The 21504-nt window shown below is 30.4% G+C and overlaps 1 protein-coding gene across 11 annotated transcripts in view; it reads right to left on the reverse strand.

Moving 5' to 3' along the window:
- Nucleotides 1-5595: 5595 nt before the first annotated feature.
- The window catches only part of LOC132743783 (glycine receptor subunit alpha-2-like), a 78685-nt gene continuing 62776 nt past the window's right edge, over nucleotides 5596-21504 (reverse strand). For 9 of the 11 annotated variants that reach the window (XM_060732352.1, XM_060732349.1, XM_060732350.1 and 6 more), the window contains exons 2-10: nucleotides 17779-17954; nucleotides 16072-16136; nucleotides 13015-13082; nucleotides 12359-12585; nucleotides 11380-11462; nucleotides 10699-10830; nucleotides 9560-9790; nucleotides 8415-8629; nucleotides 5596-7784 (exon numbers count right to left, since the gene is read on the reverse strand). In XM_060732352.1, coding sequence (XP_060588335.1) covers nucleotides 7611-7784; nucleotides 8415-8629; nucleotides 9560-9790; nucleotides 10699-10830; nucleotides 11380-11462; nucleotides 12359-12585; nucleotides 13015-13082; nucleotides 16072-16136; nucleotides 17779-17930 — 1347 coding nt within the window. In that variant the 5' untranslated portion in view covers nucleotides 17931-17954 and the 3' untranslated portion in view covers nucleotides 5596-7610. The remainder of the gene's footprint in view (nucleotides 7785-8414; nucleotides 8630-9559; nucleotides 9791-10698; nucleotides 10831-11379; nucleotides 11463-12358; nucleotides 12586-13014; nucleotides 13083-16071; nucleotides 16137-17778; nucleotides 17955-21504) is intronic. The other 2 variants (XM_060732355.1, XM_060732356.1) reach the window with 2 other exon arrangements.

A 21504-nucleotide genomic window follows, 5' to 3' on the forward strand; every position in this document is an offset into this window, starting at 1 on the left:
GCAACTTTGTTTGTGTGCTTACACGCACACCAGTTGCATTCCGTAAGTCGTTACGTAAGGTGGTAGCGTTCGAGAACCGTTGAAGGACAATAAATTCTCTCTTTTCAGTAACTAATCTGGCATAAAGTGTTTTATATTGTATACAAATTCTAAAGAATTGTCTGTCGATTAACATATTGTGCTTTTTTAGATCGATGCAAATCATTATAGACGTAAAATCATACACTTGTATCTTGAATAAATGTCCTAACGTCGTCGCAGAGCACGGACAGGCTAATCACTTAAATGATAAAGCCTAATTATTTAATGCAGACAATCCTGCCTTTGTGCGATATTTTATAGTAGTAGGAAATGAGTGATGCCATCTGAAACAATATTTAAAATTAATCTAATCTCAAAGTATTTAGTGTTGAAATTTTTATGATTTTTAATTGCTTGATTTTGAAATTAATTCCTTTAAAATTTCATTCATCGATATTATTTATAAAAGTATACAATTGATAATACAAAACAAATTGTAAGTCAGTTTTCTCCGTTTCATTTCTAATAAACAATAAATGATATTTAATATGAAATTCATCAATTAATGTACTAGAATTTCGTTATTGAAATAATAGAAATATGTTTTACATGCAATAAATGAATACATTAGCAAATGAAATTAATATTATAACATTGTTCTGCTTGTACGCATTGTACACTGATTTTAAATTCCTTCAATTTCAAAATATGACACTAATTGACCAATTCTATTTCTAGTGGTTATTGAAATGAATATTTAGTCCATCGTCATTTAACAATTTATGTAAAAAAAATTCTTACTAAATAAAATATGTATATTTAATTTTTCATTAGATACTTTCTCAAACCTTTACTTTCTTTGAATATCCCAACTGGATGAAGTTTATTGAACGCCGGTTAGAGTCGATGACTTCTAATCCAGTTACCTGTCTGGCGTGGGTTCGATCCCCGGGAGATGCTTTGGTAGTTTAGCACGGAGGAAGTCTAGTACTGGTGTAACTCTGTAGGAACGATGGTTTTGACAAAGCTACTCGCCTATATGACAAGAAAATACTTGTTGGGAAAAAGGCGTAAAAATGAACACAAACAAAAAAACGGACGAAATGGATTCAGAACTTTGAATAAAATCAAATTTTCCCTGCAGTTTCATCATGGAAAATGAAATTATGAGATAATGAAAACAGAAACAGCTGTTTTTACTTTCAGTTATCAATATTTTTGATATTGTTTTCAAAAAACATATGGCAAGATAATGTTTTATATTATCTATATTTTGATAATGATATAGCATTATCCGCTCCGTTTTACAAAACGATCAAATGTTTAACTTAACATTTTCTCATCAGTATATTAACCCGCCACTTTTTAAAATACAGAATATATTTATGTTGAATTGTGTATGACTCTGTAATACTTATAGACACAATCCTTAAAAATTTGTTCCCATGGGAACCCCCAACCAGTACCTGACAATGGAGTGTAAAGTTTCGTGCTTCAGGAAACAACGGCTTGTCCCTGACGCAGTTTAACCCGTGCGGCTCAAAATCCTAACATTACTAGTCCGTCTCGTTTATCACTCGGCCATGTCGCCACTTATGGGTCAGCGATACAACAGAATAGAACATTTATGAAATACTCCACATAATTTATAACCATTGTTTTTAGACAAGAACAACATTACAATACATATTATGAAAAATTTAACGGAAATAACAACAAGGGAACGGTGAAATAATGAAAAGTTACATCAAAGAATAGTTTATATCTTGGCAAAGAGAAAAACTGGGGAGTAAATACAAATAATTCATCATTGTCATCAAATTTATAGCTTTTTCCGGAGTATTGAATAAAATTACGAGTATATGAGAAAGCCATCCTTTATAGTATGTTTAATCGAAAGCTTTTAAACTTCTGACATCAATACATTTGGACCTGGCTGTACATTTCAATAAACCAAATATTGTAAATGACTAAATGGGAGAAACACAAGCAACAATAGGAGCGAATGATAAATGAATGTCAATGTCATTATTTATTTATCAATATGTTGTTTGATTTTTGTAAACTTACCATTTTGATAGATTATTGAAGTTTTCATTTTGAAAACCTTTTGTCTTAAAAAGTGCATTGCAGTTAAATGACCATGTTTGTCAATTGTTCACTGGTGCTAGATAGTATGATAAAAGCAAAGTAGAAACAGGAACTCAAAGTATGTAAGACCAAAACTTTACATAATTCAGTGAAAATGATCTCCAGGATTGACTTTCCTTTAGACATGCAGTCCAATTTATATTTGATAATGAACAAGTATTCTTGACAAATGAATCAATATGTTAATTATCTAGTGATTCTTAGTTGAAAAAATGTTGAAAAAGCTGAGTAAATTTTAGGACTGTTATGTCTATGTCTGTTTTGAGATGCAATTTATAGTTAACAGTGAATTTTGAAACGAATACCTTGAAAAGCAATTCAAAAAGTAATTTAGGAATTAACCTTAACAGAAAGAAAAGATAGAGCGGGGCTAAGAAAACCAGTGATAAAATTATTAGTAAGAAAAGGTGCACAACTTTACAAAATAAACATTATTGTAGAATCATTAGTAATTTGATTTTATTGCGTTGTATTTTTAATATTTAAATGAAAACGTGTACCAAGTTTGAAGTGAGTTCTGAAAATATAGGCTCTAATGAAAAAGGTTATCACGAGAGAGTCCCGCCAATAGCAACATGTTATTTTCTTTCAAAGGTCATAGATAAAATTAGGTAACACTCATTCTATAATTAATGATGTGGAACATTCGGGATATTCATCGAAATGTGGGGAAACTATAATATACTGACTTGAAAACAACAGTTTTCATATATCATTTAATAGAGAAATACCTAGTTCAAGATCTACAATACTTTAATCATTAATGGATATGTTAATTGTCTACACAAAAGAATACATCTCAAAGCAAGTCAAGTATTGTCATATTTTATTTGTAAAAGACAGGTCCACTGTTCTGCACAATTGATTTATGATCTGTTTCTGTTAAAGCATATCACCACAGTCTTTTGAATTTTGTTAAGGCGGGCATTTTCGTTCCGGCTAGTAAGTGATGTTACAGCCAATTTAGTGGAGCGCAAAGGGAAAATGGTTTACAAACTGAATTGCAAAACTCTGAAAGAATCGTTTTTTTCGACATACAGAGGAAATGTGTTAAGTTAGCAAATTGATATGCTCTTCAGCTTCAATGCCCGATTTTCTGCTTCGTGGTCTTGAGGGAGCTGGACGTTATAAGAGGTTAAGATTTGTACCTATTAATATTTTATTTAACTGTGCTCGACAGATTACCACTTTTCCATCGTTATTTTTAATTATAGAATTTTCAAACAATGCTGATCGGGAGAAAAAATACTTGTATCTGTTATATTGAAGTTTAGACTTGTAGAAGTTTGGAATGTCGACATGCATAACTAACTTAATTACAAAATCCATGATTGCTTTCAGTATAATTATACGAGAAGGTTGAAATTGTTGATAGCATTTGTAAAGAACACAAATATGTCTTCACAGTATAAACATCTCCTTGTAGACAATCCTCTTGTATTACAAGAAATATTCTGAAATAAAGTGTTCAATTTATTGTATGAAATCCTTAACAATGTTCTGTCGATTAACATATGGTGTTACTAAAAACACAAATCTTTGAAAACTGGGTCAATGGTGGAAATGTTCTCAATGTTAGTCAGAAATATTCAGTGATTTTAGAATTGGTAAATAATTCATAATTACACGTATCTGAAAAAACATTGAAAGTACAGGATAGGTTCGTGTAACCGTGACATAAAATTACTATTACGATGTATTTTTGAGGGAGCAAATATGATAATGGTCTGCTAATTCTGTATTTAGACATTTAGATGAACAATTGGTCCATGATGTTCAGACTTTATTCTTTAAGTCAGATTCGATCCATTATTATTCATTATTCTAATGGTACAAATACTACTTTTCTTTTCACCTAGCTCCTTTCTATAATGTTAGATTCATTGTTTGGAAAATTATATTAATCCCAATAGATGTACGATAGCCAGCAACTAATTGACCATTTGGTCTGATATCTGTTAATTGAAAAAATAATTGATTTCTCTGTAAATGCCTCTAATATATTTTCAACTGAACGAACTTTTGTGAATGAGAATGCCGTTAAATGTGTAATGATTGGGAAAGGACACTTATACGCTTTCATAGCGTATTGTCTTATCCTACAATGTATTGTGTTAATATTGTTCATTATGCGAAATATAACATATATCGAATAAATATGTTTAAACCAACTTATTGAATCAAATAGTCATGTAACGTTTTGTATTCTTAATATAATTGTTTTCTTTTTCATAAATAATAGCTGTCAACAGCTTTATATTTTGGAAAAAAGATTTGAGTAAGATAATGTTTCTATCATGTGAAAAAAAAACGGTAACATACGCAAATATCTTTAAATTTATTCAAAAAAAATACATACATATTTTAAACTTGTAATTCTCTCTTTCTAAATTTGGGCAACAATACATGTACTTACTTTTTGTGGGGTTTACTCATGCGTGTATGTGAAGAAAAATTCTTGTTTTGTAATATTTGCAACAATTTAATAAATGCCTTTTTAATGACAGATGTTTAAAATTTTATTTCACTTTAAGGTTCCAATTTCAAACACTTAAATTTTCAACTCAAATATCTACGTTGTCAGAAGAGTGCAAAAGTATTTTGACGAGAAAGCAAAACATTTGGGTTATCGCCTCTCCCAAAATAATGAGGTTTGACTTCATGAACGGTCTTACTATTATTGACCATGTCTCCTTGTCCATGATGAAGTTCAACCAAAAAACTAAAGCGCACTAGGATGTGACATATTGTGGATCCTGAGACAATAATATGCCAGTTTTCAGAAATTCGCATCATCGTTGTCGTAAAAGTAATGTCACAAAAGTAATATCTTCAGAAAATAATAATCACATTTTAAAACTGTCTGGTGGCTTTCATGCAACATTTTGTCATTTTCTATTGACGATAATGATATATACGTGCTACTTATTTCGTCTTTTACAACTAATATGGTACAAAACGTATATAATTTACTTTTTAAGAACCATTATGAGAATGCAGCATCATTTGAGGAAAATCATTAGTTTTGACAATCACGAGAAAATATGGCTACTTATCATACCTGTTAATAAGAAATTTCATGAAATGAGTTATTTATTGCGGAAAGAATAGCATATGAACGATGTTGTAATATTTTGCGGAATGAAGCGATGTTTCGTTGTGATTTACCATCTATCCGCTAAATGTGTGTAATAAACTTGTCTGTATAAGCCCTTACACAGATTTAAGGATTTCAATATCAAAACACAAAAACTGATGTGCAAACAGTGTAGAGCCTTGTAGGACTGCGTGGAGGTGACCTGCCTTTGTACCATTTGCAAAATAGAAATAAGGCTCAAGAAGTGGGGTTGGGTCTAAAACAACATATTTTTAAGACGGCCATATTTCTTTTGTACTTAAATCAGTAAAGCAACAAACACAAGGTATTATTAAAAATATTTATTATTTAATTGTGCATCAATTTAAATATACACACATATATCAATTTAAAACAACCTATAATGTGCTTTAAATTCAATATCTAAAGTCAATATCTTTAAGATAGGTAATATTGCATTGTCAAAAATAGATTAAAAAACAGTACAAAATATGAAGTGTTGTATATGATACTGTGCTTGAAAGCTAATATTTAAGGTCAATATCTTTTTAGAAAGGTAATATTACATTGTCAAAAATATATTAAAACAGTATAAAATATGAAGTGCTGTAATGCATTATGTGATTCTCTATTGCACAGCAAGTTGCAAATTGTAAGAAAGCAATCTATAAGGGTTTTGTGTGGCTAGATACTATAGGGGCGAGGATGGAGATGCCCGCGAGCAGTGCTCTGTCCTTGAATTCTGCTTAAGTCTGTGCTAAAGGGGGTAGACAACAACTTTCAAGTACCGTCCATGAACAGGCTCAATCAAATCAAGCCTGCAGCATTTTCAATTTTGCCGTGTTGGCCTTTCTTGAGGGATTCTGTATTTCTCTATTTTATATTTCCCGGTTAAAATAAAATTCCAAAGAAACAAATTGTATCAAGATATCATGAATTTAAGATAAAACACTCAATGAAATTTCCCACGATATCAGAACAAGTCAGTTCTGTTTGTTTATGTCTTTAGCTAAGTTTGGCGCCAGTTTTAAAGGGTTATTCGGGCAAAATAATGACAAAAATATTAAAATGATCTTATGTACTCAAATCAGGCTAAAATGACATTTCTTGAAGTTTCAGCATGATTTTCTGTTTTAATTATATATATTTTGGATTTGAAGTGAAATATATCTATATATGTTGAACACAATTTAGACGCCAATAGAATCAGCAAATAGTTTTAAAACAAGTCAGGTGACTTGAACAAACCCTTAAAGTTACAATAACAGATATTTTGAATATTGTATGATTAAAACAAGTCTATGTCATTCATTTGACATGTTCTTTAACGTTTCCAGGGTTCACTTTCACAAATATTGCAAAATCATAGTGCTCTTACCTGACCCACGCGGGTCAAGTTAGGAAACCACCATTTTATTCTTTATATGGCCGTGTTAACATATATCTGACCGAAATGCGGTTTCTTCCATCGATAGTTTCACTGTATAAATATTTCAAAGCTTTTAATCTTCTTTGAGATTACATTTCATCATTCAATAGTTATAATGCAAGCATAGATTTACTAAATGAAAACGTCTCCGCTCATATAATCAGAGTAAAAAGGCACATTATGCCTCTCAAATCAATAACTTTTTAATTCTTTAGAAATGTCAAATATGTGTTTAATGTTTTTTTTAATTAACAATGTATTTAAAGCATGGTATGCAAAACAAAAGAAGAATACAGCATTAATTGTGCAGTTTTATGTCGTAAAGGTGGCAAATAGTAAACAAAGAAGTATTTTGACTTCCATACAAAGTACGTGATCACTATATTCATACCATTTGCCAAAGATCAAAAAAGTAAAATAATGACTAAGTATAGCATTTTGGGTCTAAATGGGCCTTTAAAAATGTCTTGACGTGAAGCCCAATTAATCTTTTTATTCCCTCCTGATAACAATTGCTTAATGAAACATGAACTATGAACTTCTAAAAACAACGTTGAAACGCATTACACCAATAGAACAATATCATAGGAAGTAATATAAGGTTTCAAAATACAGTCATGTGTGTTTATGAAACATGAATAAAAATGGCGAATCAATGTCTAAGACTTTAAAAGTTAGGTAATTGTACGACATATATTTATCTAGGAAAGTAAAAGAAATTTAATATTTATTGATCAAAGATCAGAAAAGAAAAAACTTTAAACAGTGTGCCTCATGAAAAAAAAAATAGATTCCGAGGCATTATTTATAAAACATGGAATAAAGAAAAACCGGGACAATAGCTAAATTGAGCGCTTAGCGACACATCTCTAATGCCATACAATTTAGTCCACAATTCGTTCCAATTTCCGGTCACGTGATGTTGTAAGGGTCAGGTGACCAAAATATATATACACTCCAATATATGAGATTGAATACCAGAAAAGCTGTTGGAAAGGCGATTCTTGATATTCGATCAAATGTTCTGGCTTTTTCTCGACTTGGTGCAAACATATTAAATCTAGACTTCTTCCTCTCGAAAACAACCTGAATATTAGATAAAGAATAATTCATAAATAATCAATTATTCCAAGCCTTTTCATGAAACAGATTTTAATTACAGGCATACAACCTTTTAAGATTTCCATATAAATCAAATTTGGCGGTGAAAGTTCTTGGTAATTTTCAAGCATGCCAAATCTGGTATTTTATAAATAAAACTAATCATGTTGGAACGGAAGCGCAGCAATTTTTATCAAGGACCGGAAAGATTTGTCATATCAATCTTTTATCATATACGAATGTAGTTTAACATTTAAAAACCATACGTCGTTTGTATCCTCAAGTTTTTTAAGACGTATTGAGCATTGAGACTCGAGCAATTATATTTTTCTTAAAGCTATTAGAACTGAACAATAATACATTTGACTTAATATTTATGACATCTAATTACCCAATACTAACCATTAAATCCAAACATATAACTTGAAAATTGAAAAAGATAATAATATTAAATGCAAAAGGAACAATACTGTTTCTGTTATTGTAGCTTGTATGAAATAAAGTAATTGTTTCAAAACGAGTATATAGATCCTTTTGAAATACAATTTAGGGTAATATTCTTAATAACTGAACCCTTTACATTTTAATTTGAAAGAAACAAAAACACAAGTTTACTTTTATATCTTTTTCATTTCCATTCTGACCGTTTGTTGGTTGAGGTATTGTGACGTCACGTCTGGTGCTCTGACGTCTCTTCTCTACACGTGAAAACACATTGACGTAAGCAAACTCGATCAATGCAGCAAAGACGAAGATCAAGCATGCTGCTAGCCAAACGTCGATTGCTGTAAAGTAATGAGTGAATTGCTGTAAATACCAAACGTCAATAGCTGTAAATAAACGAACAAATGAGTGAAGTGCTGTAAATAAACGAACAAATGAGTGAAGTGCTGTAAAGAAACGAACAAACGAGTGAATAGCTGTTATAACAATGAACAAATGGGCGAATGACTGGTGTGTGGTATAAAGTATAATATTATAGCTGATGATTAAACAAGGGTAAAGCAATACAATACATAAAAGTCAAACATTCACCTAATTTGTGATAAGCGTTACACACTCTACAGCTTGATATAAATAAACAAACAACAAAAATGTGCGAGTTATGTCACGATTACAAATTATAGTAATGATTGCAATTCTTAAATTTAGAATAATGGTGGTATATTTTAAAGGAAGTGTTATAGTTAGAAATAAATGTAACAATATGCAACATTACAGTCATTCAGTTTATATAGAAATAAAGTGTATAAAGCTATATCTCTACTGTAGTTAACGAAAATTTCCTCTTTTAAATTTAGAAAAAAAAAACTATTGCAGTATTAAAGAAATACGCCCATGCATTTTCTTAAGATTAAACGGGACATTATATACTCTTTTCTTACAGTATGGCTGTATCCATGAGCGTTCAATTACATAGCTATTCTAAGTATGTTCTTTTGAGAAATGACCAAAAGATTATCATAATGGTAAAAATAATACCGGTTTTTAAAATAGCTTTAAGCCTTTTAACAACAAGCATAAATTACGTACAACTTGTTTGACTCAACGCCAAAAATAAAATTAATGTTGATATATTTACATAGACAACACTTTGTACTGTATACCGACTAAACATACAAACAGCTAAATCAAGGGCATAGCAATATCAAAACACAACAACGAAACAAATTTAAGACATTAACCGGACTTGCATGACTTAATAATAGTTAATATCTCTCGTTGTACTGGTAAGAAAAATATTTACCGAGCAAACTTACCTTTTACGTATGAGACTTTTGGTAGGGATGAGCGGGCGCCAGAACTTTGAGTCGTCATAGTGAGCACGGTTAGCAAACCAAGAGAAATTCGTGCAGGAACTGCGTCCATGTCCAACCAAAATGATACCCATGACAAGATAACGATTAAAATACTTGGAATGTATACTTGAGTTAAATAATAGCCAAAATTCCTCGTCATGTCAAATTCCAGCATCACGCAAGTGTAGTTTACTGAAACAAGGCATATCGTCAGTAAAATAAGACATATGTAATTAAATATGATTGTATTTCCTTGAATTATAAATATACTCATCAGTAACATAACAATTAGAAAACGATTTATGCCAGGGAAAACGAATTTAAAACATTATGTATCTGTGAAATTAGCCTACGTATTAAGCTCTCATTAGTCATACTGATAAAAAATACATTCAGTAAGGTGTCTCTTTTCTCAAGGAAATCTGTTACAACGGTGAAGGAAAGCTTTTCCATTACACTAAGCCTTTGATTCCTAAGAGTATTCAAAGGAACATTAGGGTTTTGATTTTGGTAAAAAAAGAAGCAAAAAGAAAATTTTGAAATATCCGGGATTTAACATTGGTAAAAGAGAGGAAAAGATAGAGAAAAAATACAGACGTATTGTATTTTTATTGTCATTTTGTTGCATATAATTTTATAAAATGCCATTAATTTTTATCGTTAGTCAGAAAATACAGGCAGTCACTTTGGAATATAAGTATGTTGCGACATTCGAGTTTTCTTGACAGAAATATATCACATGAAATATACTATAACAATATGGAAAAAGTCAAAATAAAACATTTTAAAACAAAGTTTAAATGCAAAGCAGCTGAGCATCGAAATACTATATATATTACATTCTTCTGTAGAATGAAATCAAAATAAAATAAAAACTGACAATATACTTTAATATGCTCTATATCATATTTTCTGAATATAAAAACTGATATTGTCTAAAGATGAATCAAATTTTTATCTAAATATGAATCAAATGTTCTTATTATTACATGTAATGATCGTTTTCATTAATTTGAACGTCAACCAATCTTCGATAGAAAAGAAATATAATTTAAATAACAGCTAGGAAAAGTTTCTCTGTTATTCTATGTTAGCCAAACCTCCATTATATTGCTTGTCACATCGTAAAGTATCCATCTGTCCTAAGTCAAACTGTGACAGCATGAGCCGTGGATCTACAGTGACCGGAACCAGATTCCAGTTAAAATTCAGATTTTCTGTACTATACGCATCTAAAACAAACAGTAAAAATCATTTTGATTACTTGTTTTTAAAGTCAATGATACATGAAAACTCTGAAGATCAATAATTCATTTACATACATAATTAAAATAATAATTTGCTGTCTGCATCACATAACTAGTCAACAGTTGAAATAAAGCGATATAAGATCTAAAACAAACAAATAAATGTAAAATGTACAAAAACTTTAATTATGTAAATAAACAACATCCATTAACAAAATTGAATTGAAATATTCATTAAGATACTCTTTACGTAATGAAATAAAGAATTTATTTTCACATAATTTGAAAGCTTTAACTAAAATTGCTTTTTTATACGGTGTCATTCGATTCGGATTTCTGTCTCATCGTCACCGTTATTTTGAAACAAACAACATTTTCTTATTCATGAGACAACCCTACCAATTCTTTAGTAGTCATTCACCCTTTAATTTGACAATTGTAAAACTGAAAAATATTATCTCAGCGGGAAAAATTCCAATACAAATGTTCAGAAGTCAATTTGTCATACTGTCATTTGTAATTATATTAACTTACAACTTTCCATCATGACGTAACATCTTTGGTAATCAAGAGGGTATTTTCGCAGATCCATATTACATTTCAACGTTGCTGTTATTCTAGAAAGAACAAAAAAGACACACTTTATTGACCAATTATTTCAAGAGTCAATCTATATCTATATGAAATATTTTAATAAAATTTATAAACAGTAACATTATATTGGTTCCATTATTATATGGTTGATTCCAGAAAAAGTTGTAACATAAATTGTCTCTGTTATTTAATACACATGAAAAATGTACGTAAACGGAATATAATGTTCCGGAACAAAATATTATTTTGCTATTTTAAGTAGTGTTTTATCCGTTTAGCAATGATTTTGTGTATGTGCCATTCGCCTTTAAGGCGAGAATTACCATATTTATTTCATACAAGCATTTTGGAAGTATAATATTTTTTAAATTTTAAACAGTAATTTTTGCATCAGATATATAGCTTTATAAACTTTAAGCGTCCGTTGGAATATATCTATAGAAGGTTACCTTGTAATATTCTTGATAAATGACAAGGTTACCTTGTAATATTCTTGATAAATGACATAGAGAAGAAGGTACTTATGTTCATGTTAGTGTTGATAATATAACTTTAAAACAATATTCGTATGTGTCATGTCTATAATCTAAGACAAGATTTTATGACATTCGCATAGAATTACTTCCAGAATGCCTCAATTATATGAAAATAATTGTATATTATATACTGTTCTAAGATTAAAGGAACTGTCTCCTGACAGATATAGCCGTCACATCAATAAAGATGGCGATAAACTCAAAATGTTCAGGTCCTGCTCTTGCTTGATTACATATACTTTACTTATAATAAAGATAAACGGAATCCTTTGATGAAAGCAAACAACGGTCGAAATGAAAACAAATGTTGCAAGCTCGGTTTGATTAGGCTTGTTCATGTTGTTCAAGATCGCTAATTATCATTATCTCATTGCTTACATTACCTTACGCTGTATTGTATGCGGCCCTCCGGATATATGTGCATTAGTTTGTTTGGGACTGTTACGGAGTGGAAATGAGCCTCTTTTTCATTGGCTATAAATAAGTCTGGTACCCATATTTTATCCATCAGTCTGGAATCTAGTTCAAGCGACCGAAGTCTCGGAATCGGTGTATATGTCAGCCGGCTGTCATTCCAAGTTTGACGTAAGAACATCCCAATAGAATAATCCTGTATAAACAAAAGAGATCAAAGAGGTGTATTGCCAAATCACAGGCGTTGTTAATTCATAAATCGTGTTCTTTTCCTAAATTTGTTTGTTTGTTTTTTTTGTTTTTTTTTTAATATCGGTAAAACGTGAATGACATTAATCCATCACAGACGTCGGTTGTTCTACTCAGATGCTCGCTTGTGTCGAAAAAAAAACGAGCAAAGCGACAATTGAGGGCTTCTTTCACCAGTGAAGCTGGAACGTCACCGTATGGCCTCTGCACACTGTTTTAGTGCGCCGTAAAATGAAGCAAACAAACAGTATTACCTATACAGAGTGACTTAAATACATCAAATAAAATGTATTTTCAATAAAAAAAATTGATTAAATAAACTTATAGATAAATATACTGTAATAGTAAAAGAAAGTTGGAATGCTTATTTTCTTACCATGTTTGATTCGCTAATACTGTCAATGTTAGTAATATGGAGCTGTACGTATACTTCCACTGGGAAATCTAAAACATAAGGAAAATACAGACATGAGGTAATAAGTTTCTTACTAACTATTATTTATGTAGTATGATAAACTGTTATTAGGTTTTTATTGTTCGTTTGGCCCCTCGCCGCTTCGGTTTTGAATTCCCCTGGGGAGTTTTTTTATTCTTTCATGTGAGAAAGCCATTCAAGATAGCTTACGGAACTTTAGTGGTTCTACTCAGATGCCTGTTCGTGCCTGAAACAATACACAGAATCACACCGGACGTCTTCCTCAAACATTAAAGTTATAAATTTGCCATATGACCTCTACAATGTTGGTGCTACGTAAAATCCAAGGCAGAAAAAACTCTTAGCTTTTAAAGCAGTGTTTATTACAATGCTGTCACATTAACAGCGGTTTACATTCAGGGAAAACCAATCTTTGTCTTTTTAACGCAATTACAAATAAAAAAAATATGAACAACTTTTCAAATGAATCATGACTCGTATTCAAATAATGAATAGGTGCAATTTAATAGATTAGTCTTCGTTTCTCAGCATGAGATCAAATACTCAAGCCTTAAAAAGTAAATATTATTCTAGCACTACATTTAATTATCCGTACCAGTTAAATATTTACATAGACCCATATGATACTGTTTCTCTTATAGCAATAACATTATTTTAATCCAAATGGAATATTAATTGTCAGGATTGGATTAATTGTCAAGTAAGTCGGATGTTACGAGAAGAATGAGTATGTTACGAGTATTTTTGTAACAATAACAATGGTCCTGTTTTTATAATGACGTTTATTTTGATAAGATACTTTAATACCTAAAAAAATCGGATTGTCGATATTGGACATACCATATTGCGTATTTGAAATCTTGCTTGTTGACGAGTAAAGCTTAATTCAAACAATCACCAGCTTTATCTAACAAACATATTAGTGTCAAATGTCATATTTTTTTCAAAACTTCCTTAATTTAAAACTGGTGTTTCTGTGTTATTTATTTGAGAGTGTATTTTTTTTCAATTACTTTTTTCAATCACGCGAAATGAAATAACAGAAGCTTTATTAAACCAATAAATATCACTTAATCGGCCGACATGACAATTTTATATTTAATCAAGATAACAAATCAAATAACGTGCTAAGAACACGCGTTTTGTGTCAGAATTTGATAAGACCCTAGTGGTGCGAATTGATTTTGGTGCAACTATTATATAACAAATTAATAATCCTCTCTTAATTGAACAAAAATTCCCAAGTCAGTCACATGCCATGCGGAACTTATTCTTAAAGTGAAATGTTATTTTCCGAAAGGGGATTATGCACGCTGATATCTCGGAATGTCTCTTAAAAGTACCTGAAAGGAAATACAGCTTGTTACACCAATTCAATCACCTCCTTATTAACAATCCACATCAAGATCAATTACTTAAAGTGACTCCACTGAGGTTTTTTTACATGAAGGGACTGGAAACAGTTTTCCGAGACTTATGTAATATTTGATGTAGGTCTAGATCAATCACTTATTTGCAAATTATTTTCAGGATCATTTCCTCACCCTTTATTTAAAAAAAAACAAATTTAAATTTGATTTGTGCAAAATAGCTCAAAAATTAAAAGCATTGCAATGTTTTTCACTAAAATCTGCTTATTGATTACACAAAAAGTCGGTAGTCAATTAAATTCTGAGCATATATCTATATTATCCTTTGCAGAGTTTTCGATTTTAAGAGCTTCAATTGACCTATGTAAGAATTTCATATTTATGTTTAAGGTATTTTGACCTTAGTGGAACCCCTTTAAGTCTCATCATTTTTACCATAAAAAGTACATTACTTAAAAGGTCTAACATTAAATGGCAGTTGAGCTGGGTGAGTATATTACGGTAATTTTTGGAATTCGGACTCATTTGTTCAAGTTTGAGTACTGGAAAACAAGAGGACTTTAATTAGACTGAGGATCTGGGGATAATATACATATAGAATAATGAAAATATCGCATTGCTTACATTGTTATGCTTGAACTTAACCCTTTACATTCTTGATCCGGACATTCAATTTTTTTTGCTACTGGTATACATTTAATTTCGTAGTAGAGTAAATCTATACATTTTCCGCAGGGAAAGGGTTAAACAGAATTTAGAAAGTGCCCGCAGGAATATGACTGACACATTGCCAAAACTGGCGTCGTTTTGCTCTAACATATCTCATAAACTAAAGCATAAAATTATAAAAAAATTAAACAGCGAGATGTCATATATCAATCTGGAAACAAAGTGATCCCTCGGAAGCATTAATCACAACAAAATTACAAGAGAATTGCAGACTCGGTTTGATTGAGTCTCATGAGGGATAATGAAAACGTGCAACATCCCTCACGTTCCCTAGCACCGGCTTGAGCGGTACTCAATTCACTTCTGTTTACAACAGCATATATATGATAATGTAAGCATGATCACTATACATCAATGTGGTAGCATAAGGCCAAGATGACAAACACAGATACAGATTAACACATATTTCATAGATCTCAGCACTCCGGTATGTTACTCCCATATAAAGAAAATTGCTTATTCTTGTAAAGATGAAGTTTTATACATTAATAAAAGTATTTCATCGAGTGAACTCCAAAAAAAGTATCCTTACGAGTGGCGAAGCAACAAAGCTCATGATTAAATCTTTTATGAAACAAAAAACACAGATTTTCTTTTTATTCATTTTATGACCAATAACAAGTTTAAATAGTATTTTTTCAATTTTATATTTAAAATTAAAATCTCTTTTCCCTACTGGTAGCCTCAATTGCAGACGACTTTTACATGATACAAGAACAACATACACCTTAAAAATAAGATTTTGTTCTTGTAATATTTTTAATTATCCATCAGTTGGGAGAAAGCAATTCAAGCAATTAATTTAATAGCAACTGAGCCTCGCAAAAATAACAATTCGTCTTAAAGAATTTGAAATTATCAAAATAAAACTAAAGAAAGAAACTAAAGATAGAATTACCATCTTCGTAATTGGGTGGTATTCGTGGATCGTATGAGTTCAACAGTTTGTCAATAGTTTTTTGCCTGAAAAAAAAGATAAAATTATTAAATATAAAGTACATGTATATTGTTACACAAGAGCGAAGAAAAATGATAAATTATATTATTTCTTCAAGATTATGTACACATATATGATTGTCTTTAATATTCACATATAACAAGACAACAATTATTTCATTGAAAATTTAATTTTGAGTTGGGTTGGCTTTTTTCAGTCCTTTTCATTTTGATTTTGAAGTATTATTGTTATAATCTATTTAGAAAGATTTTTTATCCAACTTCATACATGTTGTCAGTTAATACTGTTTAAACCTCTTAATTTACTTAATGCTACATTTTAATCATGTTCGATGGTGAACCATTTTATTTTACATGTTCATGCATTTTGCACTATTTGACAAAGTAAAAAGCGCATCTGAATTTATTGCGAAACATTCGCGGTTTAATTTTTCGAGCCTATGATAAAATGTTCAATAACGATAAGACTTGTTGTTAACCATATGTTACTTTAATGTTTACGAAAACAACTTTTCTATACTGGAAGAGCAACATGATTAATTCAAGCGCAGTGTTTATTATACATAATACATCGTTGAAATAAAAGCATACTCTTTTTAACGTTAAAAGCAATATTCTGTCATGCATCATGCTTTTTATGACATTTGTTGTACAAAATAATATAGGCATGTATATTGCATTACCTTATAATGTTAAAAGGTGAATTGTTACTTTAAAAAAACTTGCTCTTAGAAAGCATAAAATTTGAACAAAATTTCAATATGATTCTTTCTATTACTATCAACATATAAAAATAAACTGAATCAAATAATAAGGTGCAAAGCGGTAGCAAAGTAAGACCACTTCAAATCATGGTTTGTTAGGAAATAAAGTTTTCTCTATTACTCATAATGAAACGCTCATAGCACTTTGATTATAATATCTTGAAACAAAGCATAACATAGCATTTAAATAAATAAGCGCGCTTAGGCAACACATGTTTTCTTGTGTTAATGTACTCATTTGTTGCAACTGTTTTACCTATTACAGCAACTGAAATTGAAAAGGAGACCAACATAGATGATATATTTGTTTGCATAAATCTTCGTATTGTTTAGTTAATATTCGTCTTTTGTAGATTAAAATTCACATTGCAAGAAGCCAACTAAAACGGAATTTATTTACAAAAATTGATAACAAACACAATGAGTATTTGACGTACTGTTTATCCCTAAAACTTTTGAATCGGGCGTCCTTTGTTTCAAATGGGTTCTTTGACATATCAACAATTCAACATTCCAATTTCAATTACATGTATATATATATTCAGATATATGTATGCTAACTGCAAAAATAAAGCATGTTTGCAGATTAAAAAATATATAATTTAAGTTTCAAATATATATTGTCCTATTTATAGGTTTTCTTTAAAATTCACAAAAGTAGTCATTTATTCATATGTCCTTGAATAAAAAAACAAAGGTCACCAAACCATTTCAAACAAAATGTCTATACACTAGTATAACGTTCACCAAATATCTACCAAATAATTCATTGAAAACTATTAAGCATATGCTACATATAAAATGTGCTATAGGCAAGGACTATAGAATTGCAAAGCATAACTGGACAACGTGGGAGCAAATTCTGTGTGCAGACCATACACAACCTTTCTGATTTAGATTTAGTAAGGTACCGAGGCCGTTCGCCTGTCTCATTTTGAGGGGCAATATGTACTTGTAGCTCCTTGTCTGTCCTGACCAGATTGAAAAGTTCTACATTCACAAACACGAAGACGAAAGTTGATGCCTCAAATCGCATGGTTAAACAGGTTTGTTACATGATCTGAAAATATATTTAAAATATAATTATAGTTATACTTGTACAGATGAACCAATTACATTTAAATCTCCTGTTAACACCATTTAAATGTTGCTTTAAATAAAGCAAAATGTAAACTTTTTCTTTAACCTTGATAAATGTCTGTTTCAACTGCACTGAGTAATTACACTTGCCTGGGAAGTTTTCCAACATTTGTTAAAATCTGTTGATTTATACACCTAAAAAAGTCAGTTGTCTGCCACTTGCGCCAGCTTTGGTATTTATTTCAAGTTTTAACGTAAAGCATTAAGAATGTTTATATTGTGGAAATAATCACAATATTTAATAGTGGTGATATAAAGCTGTAGTTTTTGCTCTTAGATTATTTCACAAATATCCTCAGAATGGGTAAAACAACGAAACAATATTTATAGATGATATTGTTTTAAGGGACATTTAAACATAAACGTACTAAGTATTATTTCTTTGTTTAACATAATATAAGGATAAAGAATTCGATATAAAAATGTTCTCCTACATTTATCTCTATTTCGCTTCAAGACTTAAATTTCCAAGAGAAAACACACGTATCCACTAAAACGCTTAAATGAGAACACGCTGTTTATTGGCGTCCGCGCCGAAGCGCGGTGCCTGTTATGGAATAAATCAGATTTTGTGAAAAGGCGGCAGAAACTTCTCGGGCCTTTTCGTCGGTCATAACAGCCGATCATTTCGATTGAAATGTCGCGAACAATGAATAGTGAACCGGAGAATTTCGCAATGCAAACATATTCAAATGGAATTATCTTATCCGTCAATAAATCGCGCTCTTTGGGATTTTTTTATTCATCATTTTGTAGTACACACAGTGGGTTATTGTGTATTGCTGTACCTATAAATAGAATGATGACCATAACATTGTGAAAGTCCGAAAATCTATTTATAGAAGTAGTTTTAGTTTAACGAAATAATTCTTTTTGTCGCGCTATGGTTATAAATAACGAGCTGGAGAATTTTGCAGGAAATGAAATATGAAAAAGAAACATATTCAAACAACTTATTGCACTTTGGATATTATAGACCTGTACATTTTTGATATTATCTTTAATAATGATAGAACTTCAAGTTCCTGTGGAAAAAAATATTCTAATCTCTAGCATGCCTACCAAAGTCCATGATGAACAATGTCTTTCAATTCGTGCACCCATTCAAAATATTATACAATTCTGGTAAAACCCAATAAACCATTGAAAAGTTTATAAGAATATCTGGTCATCAGATGTCTACTAATTCATCTTCACTTGCTGCATTTATTGCATGGACGCCCTTAGATGCTTTGCATCAATGCTTTTCTTGTAAAAGACTGTAATACTGCGCAAAGAGATATTAATCGTTTTAAATGTTGTTGTTTTCGCTTCATTATTTATCAGTTTTATACACACATTTATTCCTTTAACAAACTAACAAATTGTTAGTATAACAACCTGTTGCTTACACTAAAAAGAAAAGACCTTAATTGGGATTGTTTTACTGATAAATAATATAAGTAACTATACTATCCTTAAAATGGGACTTTAGCCATTGACATTTATCTTAGAATAATTGTACATGTACAAAGTTTGTCAATACTTTGTTTTTAAGTAATTTTTTAAAATAAAGTGCCAGAAATTGAAAATATTTTCCCTCAATTTTTGCAATATTTATACTTTTGTAACAAGTCTTTTCCAATCAGTTAAACAATAATTTTTGTTTTGTACAGCTATTCTTGCAACTTACTTGCATTTTGTTTTGATACAAAATGCTTCAACTGTGATCATAAGTATATAGAAATATGTCTTTCATTTTACTTTTTCATTATTTCTAAACCTTATTGTTTGCCTTAAGTGACTACAACATGTCTATGGTGTTAAATCTAATCATAAAAAGCGATCAGTAGCATAAAAATGATAACAATGATTTCTAGATTGCATACTTTTCAGTTTAAATCTAGATATGAAAATAATAGGGATTTATTATAAGCTTAAAGGAGTAAAAGCAAATCGAGGGAAAATGTGTCCTAAATAGTACATTATGTACTTATCCTGTGTATTTGTTTAGTTCCTCAACCCTCCATCAAAGTATCAAATAGTACTTGGAATATAGGATGTTCATTTTCGTTTTATTCTCGTTTTTTGAAATCCATATTAGTCAGATGTTAATTCAATAAATAAAATCAAGATAAAAGAAACTTGACCTTCCCAATCCAATATTTTGTGATGGTCCGCGAGATGTTTAACAAAAATTAGTTAAGTCTGGTCGATTTTGAAAAAAAAATGTATAAGACCACGAAAAAGGAAGAACAAGCTAAAAACTTTGAAATATGGATTTTAGAAAAATATATGTATTGTCAAAAAATGCAATCATTCTGTTTAATAATAAATCAATGCAAAACCCGATTTCACGATTTTATTGTTATATTTTTTCTACATCTAAGCTGATTAATTATCAAAGGTTATGCTGATATCTTTACAAGTCCTCACTTTGATTTCCCTGGAGTAAATTATAATTGAAATATTGTAGAAAAAAAAGATGGATTAAATTTCCGAGAATAATTTGGCGCACAACTTATTAGAGACAAGAAAAAAAATAGTAATCATGGCACATTCCTTTGTAATTTAGAGCTTTTTTCTTTCGGTTATTCTGATAATTTCGTTTAAAAAAAATGTACACGATTCTTTATTAAGGAATTTAGCAAAGACAGCTAGATTGTTGGGGTAAAGCAAGAAAAAAGATAATATAACATACTTGCTTAGCAAAACTGAGTAAACCATTTATTAACACTCTTTTGATATGAGAATACCGCCGCTGTGTCTTTTATCAGCCATACTTCCATTACTTTATATGCACTTATCATTCTTAATAAAAAGTTAGTCTTAGAAAATGACAAAGTAACTAAGAAAAGAAACTGATAATCCTTGAGAACGCTGCAATTACACGGTTAAAATTGAATCGGTCTTAGTGATGGGTACATGTATTTCATTAGCAGTATTTTCGCAGTTTTGCAGCATAAGTGTCGTCAGAATATAAAATTATATTTGGAAAAACATTTGTACCGAAGCACAACTTTCTGCATTTTTTCATGCCTATCATCACGTATGGGTACAGTTTATTTGAATATAAATGTTAAGCATTTAACAAGATGTATAGCACATACAAGTGAGTTTTTTTTTAAAAGTTACAGATTAATAAATACAAGTTTATCTTAAATACCTTTTTGCTTGATAAAGGAGTGAATCAACCATTATTCATTTCTATTGCAATTTGTTTTGGAAAAATGAAACACGAGAAAAATGTAATATGACATTACATCAAATATTTCTTCTTTCCCTTTATCAAGCAACAGTGTTACTGTAAAATGGTAACTTCCAACAATAAAAACAACCAACGAAAGAAAAGTAAATGAAAATGAAACGGATTTTTCAAGCGATAAATTTAGCAGTAAACTTTTGTCTTTTGCATTGCACGTTTAGCATTTTGGCATCTCCTTTTAAATTGTTTTGCTACATTTGCCATGTCTGAAATTCTCATATAAAAT

This window comes from Ruditapes philippinarum, unplaced genomic scaffold (genome assembly GCF_026571515.1).
Source record: "Ruditapes philippinarum isolate M1 unplaced genomic scaffold, ASM2657151v2 ctg3345_1_1_1_1, whole genome shotgun sequence".
Lineage (NCBI taxonomy): Eukaryota > Metazoa > Mollusca > Bivalvia > Venerida > Veneridae > Ruditapes > Ruditapes philippinarum.